General features: G+C 41.5%; 1 protein-coding gene across 1 annotated transcript in view; it reads right to left on the bottom strand.

Moving 5' to 3' along the window:
- The window catches only part of LOC147057666 (protein crumbs homolog 2-like), a 31922-nt gene extending 18639 nt beyond the window's left edge, over positions 1–13283 (bottom strand). Inside the window, exons 1-6 of the mRNA XM_085910756.1 lie at positions 13214–13283; positions 6767–7462; positions 6245–6440; positions 4517–4656; positions 3758–3943; positions 3575–3688 (exon numbers count right to left, since the gene is read on the bottom strand). Coding sequence (XP_085766882.1) covers positions 3575–3688; positions 3758–3943; positions 4517–4656; positions 6245–6440; positions 6767–7462; positions 13214–13283 — 1402 coding nt within the window. The remainder of the gene's footprint in view (positions 1–3574; positions 3689–3757; positions 3944–4516; positions 4657–6244; positions 6441–6766; positions 7463–13213) is intronic.
- Positions 13284–13882: the final 599 nt, after the last annotated feature.

The following is a 13882-nucleotide window of genomic DNA, read 5'->3' on the forward strand; positions in this document are numbered from 1 at the left end:
CCTTTGGTAACACTGCGCAGCCACTAGCCAGAAAAGAAGGTCGAACAGTTGCCCAAGTTGTAGTCCTCTTAACGTGCGTCGCACAGAAGCCCAACACCTGCCGCTGACCATCGACGGTGCTGTGGTGGAGAGAGTGGGCAGCACCAGATTCCTGGGGGTGCACATCAGAGAGGACCTCTCCTGGACCACCAACCCTACGTCGCTGGTGAAGAAAGCTCAGCGCCGCCTGTACTTTCTGCGGAAACTCAGGCGAGCAAGTGCTCCTCCTGCCATCATGACCACATTCTACCGTGGCACCATTGAGAGCGTCCTCTCCAGTTGTATCGCTGTGTGGGGTGGTGGCTGCACTGAATACAACATGAAGGCTCTGCAGCGCATAGTGAACACTGCTAGTAAGATCGTTCGGGCTCCGCTCCCCTCCCCGAAGGACATTTACACCTCCCATCTCACCCGCAAGGCGACCGCAATTGTGTGTGATGTGAGTCACCCTGCTCACTCTTTGTCTGATCTTCTGCCGACTGGGAAGAGATACAGAAGCATGCGCTCCCGCACCACCAGACTCGCCAACAGCTTCATACTCCAAGCTGTCAGGATCCTGAATTCCCTCCCCCCTCCACCCTCGGCTGCATAACGTCCTGTTCTTTTGCACTTTATTCTGGCTGTCTGCTGTATGCACGCTTGCTCCATTTTGCTCCTCTTATTTATCTATTTATTTATTTATTGTTTATTGATTTGGGTTATTTGCTTATTTCTTATTCATCGCTCTTGTCTATTCGTTTTTACTCTTTGTGCTATTTGCTTGTATGTGTTGTGTAATGTGTCTAGTCACCGTGGGGCGGTGGGAAACGTAATTTCGATCTCTTTGTGTGTCTTAACGTGAAGAAATTGACAATAAAGCTGACTTTGACTTTGACTTTGATCAAGCAGCCACCAGATGACATCGCTCCTAGGAGATGAGTTTACTTGTGGTTTAGGCTCGAATGGCTTCCCTGCTTTTGTTATTTAACTCAGCCCGAAACACAACACAAATATAAAAAGTGGTTGAATTTTATTGGTTCAGATGTGAACAAAACAAAGTATATAAAGGAAGTTGTGAACCATACACCTGTGTTTAATACTTCTCAACCGGAAGTCCACTTAAGAAGTTGGCAACTTGGCAAATGAGGTAGCCTATCTTTATTTGATTTATTCAATTGGGGCGCATGCATACATGCATCTAACTTGGGATTTTTAGGTATTTTTTATTTTTGTATTATTTATAATGCATTGCGATTACTGTAATTCTGTTACTCTTGCAAGTCTGTCGACTGTTAAACTGTGCCGTGTTATGTCAACATGTTCTAACGTAATGTTTTTGTTGAAATGTTAGTACACACAACACAACAACGTACGGTAAACATATTTTACTAACTAACATACTAATACTAAAACAAAGTAAAACTAAACTAAAACTGTTTTGGAAAGAAGAAAACTAATAGAAATGAACAAAACCACCCTGAAAACTAATTCAAACCAACTAAATGTAAAAAAACTAACTCGTAACAAAATAAAAACTAACTGTACTTAAGGTTTCCAGACTATAATAAGATTGGTCCGTGCCTCACCAGTCCTGAGCTTCACCACACGTCACTGTGGATAATGCACTTTGCACTTTTTATAGCCTAAGTCAAGTAGGTGAGAGGATAGTTTTGGGATGGCTGGGCATACAGGCAGGAGCAGACAATGTGGTGACTACTTCTTGCATTTGGAAAGTCAGTCTACCACACCCACTTATGGGATTTAATGGGATTATGTTCAATTCCACATGGAGTGTTCCATGTTTTATAGCAAATGCATGAATGATTCATTCATAGAAAATCATCATTTGAAAAATGTTATTGAAAAACAAGTATAAATACAAGATTTGCACGTACATGTATACTTGACATTGTCCTTGTTTTTCAGCAGATTTGAAACAATCTCCTAAGAAGCTTTATCATAATCTCCTCTCCCCTCCAACAATTGCTTTGTGGTCCTTGTTTAATACCCAAGATGAACATATGGGACCATTTATTGGCTTTGTTGTTTTGCTGCTTGTCCTACTGTAAACCATATGCACCCCCTTCTGTTCGCTGTGACCCCAGTGTCACGCTTGTACAAATGTCTTGTTATATGTTGATATATTGTGTCATATTTTGTTGGCGCTTGATTTTCTCTTTTTTTCCTTTTCTTTGAGATGTGAGGTTTGTAGGGAGGTTACGTCATCAAAAAAGATCCATGATCAGAAAAAAATGGCCTGACTTGTTTGAATTAACAACAGAGGGAACGGCAGGGTACACCCATTGCAGATCATCCATCAGTCAATCACTGGATTGACACATGCTGGCAGACAACGCTACAAGAATTTAGAAAATAAGATCATATTGTGGAAAAAAATAGCTTTATGTGTTGAAAAAAAATAGCTCATATAAAGGCTATAAATTACCTTTTGAATTCATACATAAAGAAAATGCCAAAGTTAAGTGATTCAAATTTGGACATAATTTAAAAAAAAATTAAAAGTCTGGAAAATTAGAAAATATCTGCATTAGTACAGTACCAGGAGCTTTGTAATAGAATATGTGGTTTCACTCATGATACTATACATTTGGCTGAAACTTGTTACGCATCCTCTCATTCTTATACAGCTATCATGTCCAAAAGTGTAGTATGGTATGGTTAATTTTAGTTGATGCTATATATGATATATAAGTTGTAAGGAGATGATCCAATTTGCCCGGTGCCCCTGCAATGACCACCTTTGCTCAAGGTAAATACAATGACAATTACGTGTCACAACAAAATGCTGGTGCATGACCATACCTGAGAGCAAATGGGTCTATAGATTACATGATTTGAACATCATTACCATTGTTCATGTGGGAAGGGTAGGAACACACCAACAAACTCATGTGCACTGAATGTTGGTAGCCATCAAGGCTGCATTTGAAAGTAAAAGGCTGTGGTTGTTCCACCTAGCAAACTGAACAAGCAAGCCAAATTGGCTGGAATGCAACGGTGCATCTCGTGGAAGTGGGCTGCAGAGGCATTGAAGCCATTCAAAGGCCACGTAAGGAGGTGGGAATCAGATGGCAGGCCCAAAGGAAGGTCACTAAAAGCATGCCAGTGGTGCCAAATACAGCAGTCAGTTGGGTAGGGCTGAAAAAGCTGGAAAAATTATGGGCTGCCAAATACACAAAAGGTCTGATCAGCCTGTGGTGAGCCAGCCTCAGGTGAGGTTGCCGTTTGAGAAAAGCCCAAAACCCTCAATAAAACCTGGCTGCAAAAGTGATGATGTCATAGAATAGGATGCACCAGGTGGTACAGACAGGGTGGAAGGCAGGCCTGAAGTGCCATTAAACAGCGTTCAACTTTTAACAATTTTTCCCGTGGCATCATTGAACACCTCAGCAATGTGAAAGTAGCCCTACAATGCAAACACTAGTACAATTCTCCAATCTGAAAAACTAATGATTGATAAGGACTCTTGTTGGTCTAATGATTTCAATGCATGTACTACTATAACAGCGAGAAAGGGATTTACAATAGGTCCTACCTGTAAAGCCATCAGAGCACAGACATTGATATGAGTTGACCAAATCTTGGCAGATTCCTCCATGTTGACATGGAGCAGACACACACTCGTCCACATTCAGAGAACAATTTTCTCCTGTAACAGCAACAGATTTGTTCATATTACTTTGCGGACAAAACAATGTTAGAGGAAAGGGGGGTTTACCTGTGAATCCAGGTTGACAGTGACAGATGAATCCAGCTGCTTCTTCAAAGGAAAAATTGGCTGCGCTGAGTTCAGGGAGTACCCCATAGTTTTCAATTTCTGAGCGCTGGAAGCATTCACCATCATTTTCACACGGGAACTGCTCACACTCATCTTCATCAACCTGGCAGTTCTCTCCCTCGTAACCTGAAAACAGATGAATTAGTTTACAAAACCATGCCATGCCGATTTCCTGTGTGGTCAGCATTATTTGTATGTACTCATCTATAATATTGAAAATAATGTCCAAATGAGACTCGTAGATTGCAAGACGCAATTAAGCAAAAGCAAAACGTTGGTTGAAAGTAAAACCTTGTTTATATATCGTTTGAAAGGTCAATAATGAGTAGGAAGCGACACTTACTACATTTGCATTCATTGCTAGGTGATTTATGTTAATAATCTTATAGCTGGATGCATTGCCATTTCTACATAATAACACAACCCTTCTCTTTTGACCCATTCTGACCCGTAAGTATTTAATTCTATTGTTGAATTAGATTTATGTGTGAGAAACAGCCAATCTGCGGAGGTATTAAGCCACATTAACTAGAATCCTTTAATTCGCATGCCATATTTTGTTTTTGTGCCATAAAACTGTGGTGGTCACAACTTGATATAAGTTGAATCTATCTATGATGGAAAATGTGGAGAAGAAAATGTTAGTATCTTGGAGATTTTGCTTTATTGAAAAGTCCAAGTTAATGGAAAGTTGTATACCTGGCCAACAGAGGCATTTGTACTGGTTAGTCCCCTCCAAGCAGGTGCCTCCATGCTGGCATGGATCAGAAGCGCATTCAGGAACATCCTCCTCACAGTTGTGACCTTCAAAGCCTGTCCCCTCACAGTCACAAATGTAACTAAGGAAGAACAAGACACGTGTAGAAATTGCTGGTTGCATCAACCTAACCTATGTATACATGTGATCAGTTATGTCTACTACTCAGGCCTACTTAGTTTTGCTCAGGTAGAGCAGATGACCATTAAATAAACTCCACAAAGTATTCAACAAATAGTTCAGATCAACTATATCGAGGAAAACCTTTTCCATGTTTTATTGTATTACAGTAATGACTGAGCGTGTCATTTTTGACATTAAATAAAACTTATCAAAGTATACCTTTATGGACCTTCTTTTATACACTAATCATATTTAATCAAATCATATTTAATCAAAAATTATCTTTGAAAAAATGTTCCTACAGACATGGAAGCACAGAATTGCACAAAATGGCTCAATAAAACAGAGGAGCAAAGAAGGGGTCTCGCCCACCCCCTGATGTATTACAGTATTTAACTGATTGATTCACGTGTGTTCCCATGGGACACACTTTGCATGACACTTATCTTTCTCACTCTCTCACTCAGTCGATCTGTGTTAGGTATTCCCAGCACTTCTACTCAGTCTAGTCGAGAGTCATTAAAATGGCGGAGAGAAAGTAGGTTAATTCTCATCCCCGGTGAACTCTACAACGTGGCCTAGCAGTGTTCGGGCTGGCACAAAAATTTGATTAGCATGACAAGGGGTGTATGTAAAACAAATATGACTGATCATCAAATTGTGTTGGTAAAATTAATATTACCATTTCAATGTTGTCCAGTTATACAGACACTACATACGGTAAGAGGTTCCATCCATCCAACCATTTTCTGTACCGCTTTGTCCCCACTGGGGTCGCAGGCATGCTGGAGCCTATCCCAGCGGTCATCGGGCAGTAGGCGGGGGACACCCTGAACCAGCCAATCGCACGGCACACAGAGACGAACAATCATCCGCACTCGCATTCACACCTAAGGGCAATTTGGACTGCTCAATCGGCCTACCAAGCATATTTTGGGGATTTGGGTGGAAACCGGAGTGCCCGGAGAAAACCCACACAGGCTCGGGGAGAACAAGCAAACTCCTCATAGGGAAGGTTGGAGGTGGAATCGAACCGACACCCTCCTGACTGTGAGGCCGGCGTGCTAACCAGGCGGACAAGCCAACCAGTGCGCAACCGAGCCGCCCGTAAGTAGTTCCATACGTATATGAAAAATGCTTCGAATTATTCGATTAATCCATTTTAGGACAAATTTTAGGTCAGTTTCGTAGTCAATGTGAATATGGTGCTGAGTGGCCCTTGACCCAATATCAACTACAAAAATAAAAAAGTCAGTCATGTGAACCACTACAACACCAATAACACCAATCAATTATTGTAAGAAAAGTATATGAACCCTTTTGAATTATCTGGATTTTGACATAATTTTAGTCATGAAATAACTATACATTACATATCTATATTCTACAAACCGAGACATTGCTGAGATTGCAATGAAATAAACTACTATAACAGTAGAATGGCTTCTTCAGACAATGTGAAGCAATTTCATTTGAATAAAGTAGAGCCAACATGTTTTTGTGCTGAATAAAATTGTATTTATTTTGTGTGTGTGTTTGGAGCCTACCTGTTGACACCATCAATGCACCTGCCATCATTCAGACATGGCATGCTGACACATTCATCAATGTTGACCTCACAGTCTTGACCCTGGAAACCGTCCATACACTCACATGTGTACATGGCAATATAGTCGTGGCAGCTAGCGCCGTTCTGGCAGGGTTGTACTTCACACTCGTCAATATCTACTTCACAGTTAATCCCTAAAGAGATGGAAGTGGGACAAGATATGAGATTGACAACATAATTCATATATCTTAATACACAGACATTCAAAACCAAACAGAAGAACATTAGATAGAGATCAGCACCATAGTACATAGATACTCAGAGTGTGCGTGTTTGTGTGTGTGTGTGTGTGTGTGTGTGTGTGTGTGTGTGTGTGTGTGTGTGTGTGTGTGTGTGTGTGTATGTGTATGTGTATGTGTGTGTATGTGTGTGTGTGTGTGTGTGTGTGTGTGTGTGTGTGTGCGTGCGTGCGTGCGTGCGTGCGTGCGTGCGTGCGTGCGTGCGTCCCCTATTGACCTACCTTTGAAGCCTTCAGTACAATCACAACTGTAATTGTCCACTTCATCTGAACATGTACCGTTATTTTGACATGGCTGAGAGGCACACTCATTTATGTCCAAGTCGCAGTGGAAGCCCTGAAATCCAGGCACGCAGAAACACTGGTAGGCATTGACGCCATCTTTACAGATGGCACCATTTTGACAGGGAGCAGATTCACATTCATTGATGTTTTCTTCGCAGTTGTTCCCTTGGTATCCAACATCACACTGACAATGATGTCCAATGTCAGGAATGTCTATACAGGTTCCACTATTGTGGCATGTTTCCTCTGAGCAAGTGGTGACATTAAACTCACAGTATTTTCCTCCAAATCCACGGGGACAGTGGCATGAATAGGCATCAATTCTGTTGACACAGTGCGACCTGACACCTTTGCAAGGGTTGCTTTCACACTCGTCTACGTCCTCGGTGCAGTTGACGCCAGTGAAGCCATTCGGGCAGTGGCATGTGAAATTGCCAGTTCCGGGACTGCTGGTGCAGTTAGTGCAAGGTGCCAAGATACAAGCGTCATACAACTCATCACAGTTTTTTCCCATGTACCACACTGGCTCTTTAGGACAAAGGCACACATAGTCACCCAGATGCTCAAAACACGTGGCGCCATTGTTACAAGGTGATGAGAGGCACTTGTCTGCTGCCGCTGTACACAGAAGACCTGTGAATGAAATGACACAAAAATACTGAAGATTTAATAACTCGACTTTGGATGCAATGCAACATGAAAGAGATTGATGCACTACGGAGAATAGGTTCTATGCAGAAGCAGAACTACACACTTTTTAGTTGGCATGGCAAATTCCATTCTTCTAAAAGAGAAATTTGATGACTTACAATAATAAATCAAGCAAAAACAGACAGGAATCAGTCATAGCATATAATACTAGGGTGTGGATGAGAAGTTGTATTCGTGTAATCTTGCTCATTAACAGTTTTATGAGCTTCACCATCCAATAAAACCATTGTCTGGAGTTTCTCCACTGCAGACAAAGATGCACAAAACAGACATTTTGGTACTGTACACTAGTTGAACGTTGATGCATGTGCGTCCCATTTCAGAACTTCAATGTCTTTTGTCCACATAGCATCAACTTTGAAACATCCGACAGATATCCCACTTTACCCAAAGTGCTAATATCCCGAAATCAATCCATCCATTTTTGATACCGCTTGTCCCCACGGAGTAGCAGGCGTGCTGGAGCCCATCCCACCAGTCATCGGGCAGTAGCCGGGGGACACCCTGAACCGGTTGCCAGCCGATCGCAGGGCACACAGAGACAAAAAACCATTCGCACTCACACTCACACGCAGGGGATATTTAGAGTGCTCAATTGGCCTACCAAACATGTTTTTTTGGGGGATGTGGGAGGAAACTGGAGTGCCCAGAGAAAACCAACGTGGGCACTGGGAGAACATGCAAACTCCACACAGGAAGGGTCAGAGGTGGAATCAAACCGGCACCCTCCTTACTGTGAGGCGGACGTGCTAACCAGCTAACCACCGAGCCGCCTATCCCAAAAATGACTGGTAATTTAATTTCAGGAGCACATTCCGATTTCATTCTGTTTAATCAGATAACTACAAGTCCACGTTAACAGTTGTACGAACTAGCGACAAATGAAATGAATCTATCTGTTTGCAGGGCTGTTGAAAGAAAAAAAAAGTTGCCCATTAAAGCACAAAACAACAAGCCTTCCACGGTCGTACCATTGGAATGAAGCACCTACTACATTCATCTCCACGACTCTCAATGAGCAGTTTGAGAGCTAGGGGTTTTACTGGAAGTCAATGTCTTAACTTTTGGTCAACTTATGGACATCCTCCTCTCATAAGCTGCATTACTATGTGGCTTATATAGGGGGCTACCTGTACCTCTGACCTTTTGAGGTGCTTAGGAACCAATCTGGTAATGAAAGGAAAAAAGCCTATCTTTCGTCAGGATTTAAAGTCTCGGCAGATGGTGTCAAAAGTAAACATATTAGAAGCTTGGTTAAAGTTAGCAGCTGTTTGTGTTGTCTATGAAAGTTACACACATATAACATTTTGATTCCGGCTGTTGGGGTGAAGACCTCACTGATCTCACTGTTGTGGGCATTGGTGAATTCAAACACTGATTAAAAAAACATCATGTCTATCTTTTTAGTGTTTGGTCCAAGAGAATAAATGCAGGCTAATATCCTGCACCAACAGGTGCATGTTTCTGCAGGAACCTGTGCATATTTGATGGAAATGTATGCACTTTGCTGGACTGTTTTAAATTCCCTTGTGAACACTGTTACTATTTTCTGATCAAAACCATGCCCATTTATGTCATGTACAGTTTCACAATTTCGCAAAACATTCTTTGAATTAACACACTGGTAAAATCAATTTTGGCACAGGTCAAATTGACTTGGAACAAATTCAGTGTACAACTCCGTGTTAAAAATATTTTAAAGTACTATTTGTGCATTTTCGATCCAATCTCAGGGTGAAAAAAGGTTTGTGTGAGTTGTTGTTTTTGCTGTCAATTTTAAAAACTGTACAAATTGGAAAAGGTTCTTGAAAGGGTGAAATGGTTCTTGGCAGAGGTTGCTGACTCCTTGTTTATACGATTTTAAATTTGTATTTGCTTTTTTTCTGAAAAATGAGATTATGTGATTTGTTATTTCACAAGTTGCAAAGCCTGTTTTTTTTTTAAATGATTACAACTTTGCAGGTTGGAATCTCAGCTCAGGCCCTCGTGTGGGCTGTGCATGAGGCGTCCACGTGCAGGCGTAGGATTTCTACAGATACTCTGGTTTTCTCCCAAATTCCAAAAACAGGCATATTAGTTGAATCAAAGGCTCTAAGTTGTCCATTGTTGTGACTGAATTGTCTTTTGTTCATACTGTATAGTACGTTCCTGCTACAACTGACTGACTAGCAGTCCAGTCCTTCACCCCTTGTCAGCTGGGATAGAGTCCACCTCAGTTGTGACCCTGTAAGGACAAGCAGTATACAAAACGGATGAAGGGATGAAAGGATAAAGATTGGCTCGAGACTACACCACTTTGACACATTTCCTCACAAGGTGATCAACTTCAGTGAAGAGGTTATTATGAATACGTACGTGGTCATTAACATAACTACAAGCCTTTCATCAAAAGACAGGAAAAAATGAGTTATTACTTTATCTTCTGATCAACACACACTTTGATGAGTTTCCACTGCATCGACTCAAAATCCCCTCTCTATTACTTTCTTTATCTGCCACACCACTTCCTATCAGATCCTCCTCCCCGGCACTTCTCATGCAGGATACACAACGAGACATAGGGCGACTAAAATAAAGTTTTAATTTGGTAGCTGTGAAGGAATGTGTGGGGCCGTGGTATTTCACAAGTGAACTGAATGCCACCTTGTGTGTTAATTATCTTTTGGTGAGGGTGTCAAATTGTTTATGTTTTTTCCCCCTTATCTCAGCTTGAAGCTTTAAAGATGTGTCATTTCCTTCGCCTTGCATCATTTCTTCCTCCTGATATTCCACTTTTCTGCCGGGATATATACAATCTTTAAGTGATGCTAATGACCACCCTGTGCACCTGTACAAAGGCAATATGTCACAGTAACATATATTTTATACTCCTCCACTTGTAATGTCATTGATCTCGAGATAGAGGAGTGCTGACAGTGGCTGCAAGGATCTCCTCATTCAACACCCCTCGATCTAGACCCCACTAACCCCTCACACATTCCAAGGAGATGATAACAGCACCATGCTAAACATAGCCCAACCCCCCAGAATCACAAAACACGCAGTAGATCATGGTTTTAGTGAGACAAGCTTGATCCGTGGTACTGACTGGTACCACTATATCAGCACAGTGATAACACTCAGCAGAGCTGGTCCCTGCTAGCAGGTACAACTTGTTTGGCGACTGACACAGTCCAGACTACATTGTGTCCTTCCTAGAGATTTAAATTGATCGGGGATTACCTCGCACTGCTGTGCAGAACGGAACATTTTCTCCTATTTGAGTGTATGTTCACAAATTGGGTAACTGGCTTCTCTTTTGAAATCGAAATTTAGCTTTTGATTAGATTTCTTTTAAGAATTTTGGATTTGTAGTATTATCCATTCATCCAGATGCATCAGTGGTGGTGGTATAGCCGTGGCTTGTGCATCTATGGGTACCAATAAAGCTGGTTCCCATGTTTTTGTCATGTGACTGCTAACAAAAAGATGATGAATGAATTATTTTATCTCTTTATGATTTGCTCATATTCAGCCAAATACTTTAGAACTCATTGGATGGCACCTCACAGTACGGATGGACAATGTCCAGAAGCATACTGTAGAAGCAACCAGAGTCTTTTTGGTAGAAATGTGGAATGTTATGCAATGGCCAAGTGAATTACCAGACTTAGACCAATTGAGCATGCATTTCACAATCTGTAGACAAAATTGGAGGGAAAATACCCAAGAACAAGCAAAATCTGAAGATAGTTGAAAAGTTGGACCTGAAGACAGTACAGGCAGGGATGAAAGGCAACATCTGATGATGTCTATGAGTTCCAGACTTCAGGTTATAATTGAATGTAAAAGATTTGGAAAAATCACTAGCAAATTTAATTTGTAAATTTGTCCCATTACTTTTGATCTCTTGAAACGTGGGAAGCATATAGTACAAACCAGTGGCACGAGGTTCATGACTGGGGAGGCACTGACGTCACCCCTTCCCTTGCCTCCTCTGACCGCACGTCCCTGGTACAAACTGTGTTCACTTGATTTGGATGTGAAGCTGTAAAGCTTAATGTCTGTAGTTTTAAAGCACCGCTTGTCTATTTAATTTCAACTGCGTTGTGGTGACGGGAATATCCCCATTTTACTGGGCTTGACTGTAGCGCTACACATCCATACATATTCTCAGTTTTAACTCAGCACTTGTCGGACTAAAGATAGTGCATAACGTACTGTACATTGTAGGTATAATTGCAATACATTGTTAAATATATTTATATTGGTGAATCATAACAACCGAAGAATTCCTGGCAGGTACCCAGTCACAGCAATGGAATCAGAGCCATGATGCATAGACAGGGAAAACAGTTGTGCAATGAGTCACAGAGAGGGGGAAGCCCCCCCAGCCAACAAGTTGAGTTCTGAGCCTTTTTATTTACCATCAGACACTGGCAGAACATCTAGGTTCAGCTTTGTGCTGCTCTAAAGTCTCCCCAGCAGGTGGCTGCTTTGCTTTATCCAAAAATGTGCAAATACTCTGTATCTGTCATGCTTGCACATTGAGTCAGACACTGGCATGCATGCTTTTGTTCCTTGTGTAAATTGCACGGCCAATGTAATTCCATATCGATTTATACAACACACATATGGCAACGTGCAGTTAATTCACCAACAATTTCAGATTTACATTACTTGGAAAAATATCAACATTTTTTTAACATTACTTGTTTCTGCCATTTTTTTTTAGCAGAGTGTAGATGTTTATGGACATTCACCTTGGATCCACCGGTCTGTCATTCATTTATCTTTTTTCTTCAGAACACAATCAACTTGGATGAGTCAGAATTTTATGCTGAAAGGATCTAATGCACCTGTGCTTGACTGAGTCATCTGCAGATGGTAGCCGTAAGGAGGTTTTGTTTAGCAGGCTCTTTCCTCAAGGCTTTTGTTCAATGTGATGCATGTTTTTGTATGCGTATCCAGGCAAACTTTTTCTGCTGTCTTTTATGCAGTACTCTTGTGCACTTAAAATAACCAGACATTTCTAGGGTTTATTCATCCTTAATTCCTTCATAGCTGAAGGTGCCAGGTCATTAGCCATGCGACTTAATTCCCATCACCACCCCCATGTAACACTGAGACGAAAAAAATGTGCAGCAATACAGCCGGACGCTTGGCTCGTTACCATGGTGATCTTTAACAATGCCACCCAGCTCCCTGCCTTCGGTTGGCCACCGTTTAAATGAGCTTCAGACACTGCACACAAATGAGGGTCATGGGGAAAATGGGTCAGCGTGGTATTCAAAAGGTGGAGGGGTCGCCCAGCAAAGTCCCACCGCCAACCCCCGCACACATGCACCATGGGACTGATTTAGGTAGTCGAGGGCAAAATATTACTAATGAGAAGTTTTATTACTAAACTAGTTAAGCCCGCATGCAGACTTTATTTTGCCTTTTGCAGTGCCAAAAAAAGGCCTAGAACTGTTATAGTAATGTGATGCTGCAGTGTTCGGAGGCAGTGCATCAAAGACATCATTGATGCTTAAAGATTTTGGGATTTATGATTTTGAAACCAATCTTACATGAAAAATCACTAAGTGACCTAAAAGGACCAATTAAGGAGTTTATTTTCATAATACAGCCTATTTCGTATCATGAAAATGAGCAATTCTACTTTTGCTAAAGTACATACATGCCCAGCCTTACCTAGTTTGAACATCATCATGGTGATCAGCAGGGTCCTCTGATGTCTGGACCAAACTTTTCCTAACTCCATGGCAAAGCAGGGTGCCCAAGTTTCCAGTCAGTGTCACAACACGCTGTCACTCCTCAGGTTCTCCATTCAGCACACTGCAGTGCTCCATCCATGCTGTTCAAAGTTAGCTGAGAATGAGGACCAGTTCTTCCATGTCTGAACACTTTAGATACTATTGTCTCTTGTATGTTGTATGTGTTTGAGTAAGTGGCATGTGTGCACGAGTAGTCTCTCTGGGGAGCAAACTGGGACAGAGTAAATCAGAATAATCACCCCAGCAGAGAGTGGCTGGGGGAAAACATGGAATGGAGCTCAGGACTGAACTCCATCCGCGCGCTCTGAAGAATCAATAAACAGAACTCCCCCTCTACTCTTACTCTGACATGTAGCCCGACATCATCAGATCTTGTTTAATTTTTTACTGCTTTGCAATGCAGAACAATAAATGTATGGAACAAATCAAATATACATGTAATACAAGAATATGTGTCTATAAAGAGGTTTATTTTCTTGCAGATACAAATTATATATCAAGGTGTGTCAACCACAAACACTCACCAAATACAAGCTAATAAAATGAGTAATTGTTGTAAATTGAGGCATGAAAATATAAAGTCACT

Source organism: Syngnathus leptorhynchus, chromosome 4 (genome assembly GCF_054491065.1).
Source record: "Syngnathus leptorhynchus isolate UIUO chromosome 4, UIUO_Slep, whole genome shotgun sequence".
NCBI lineage: Eukaryota > Metazoa > Chordata > Actinopteri > Syngnathiformes > Syngnathidae > Syngnathus > Syngnathus leptorhynchus.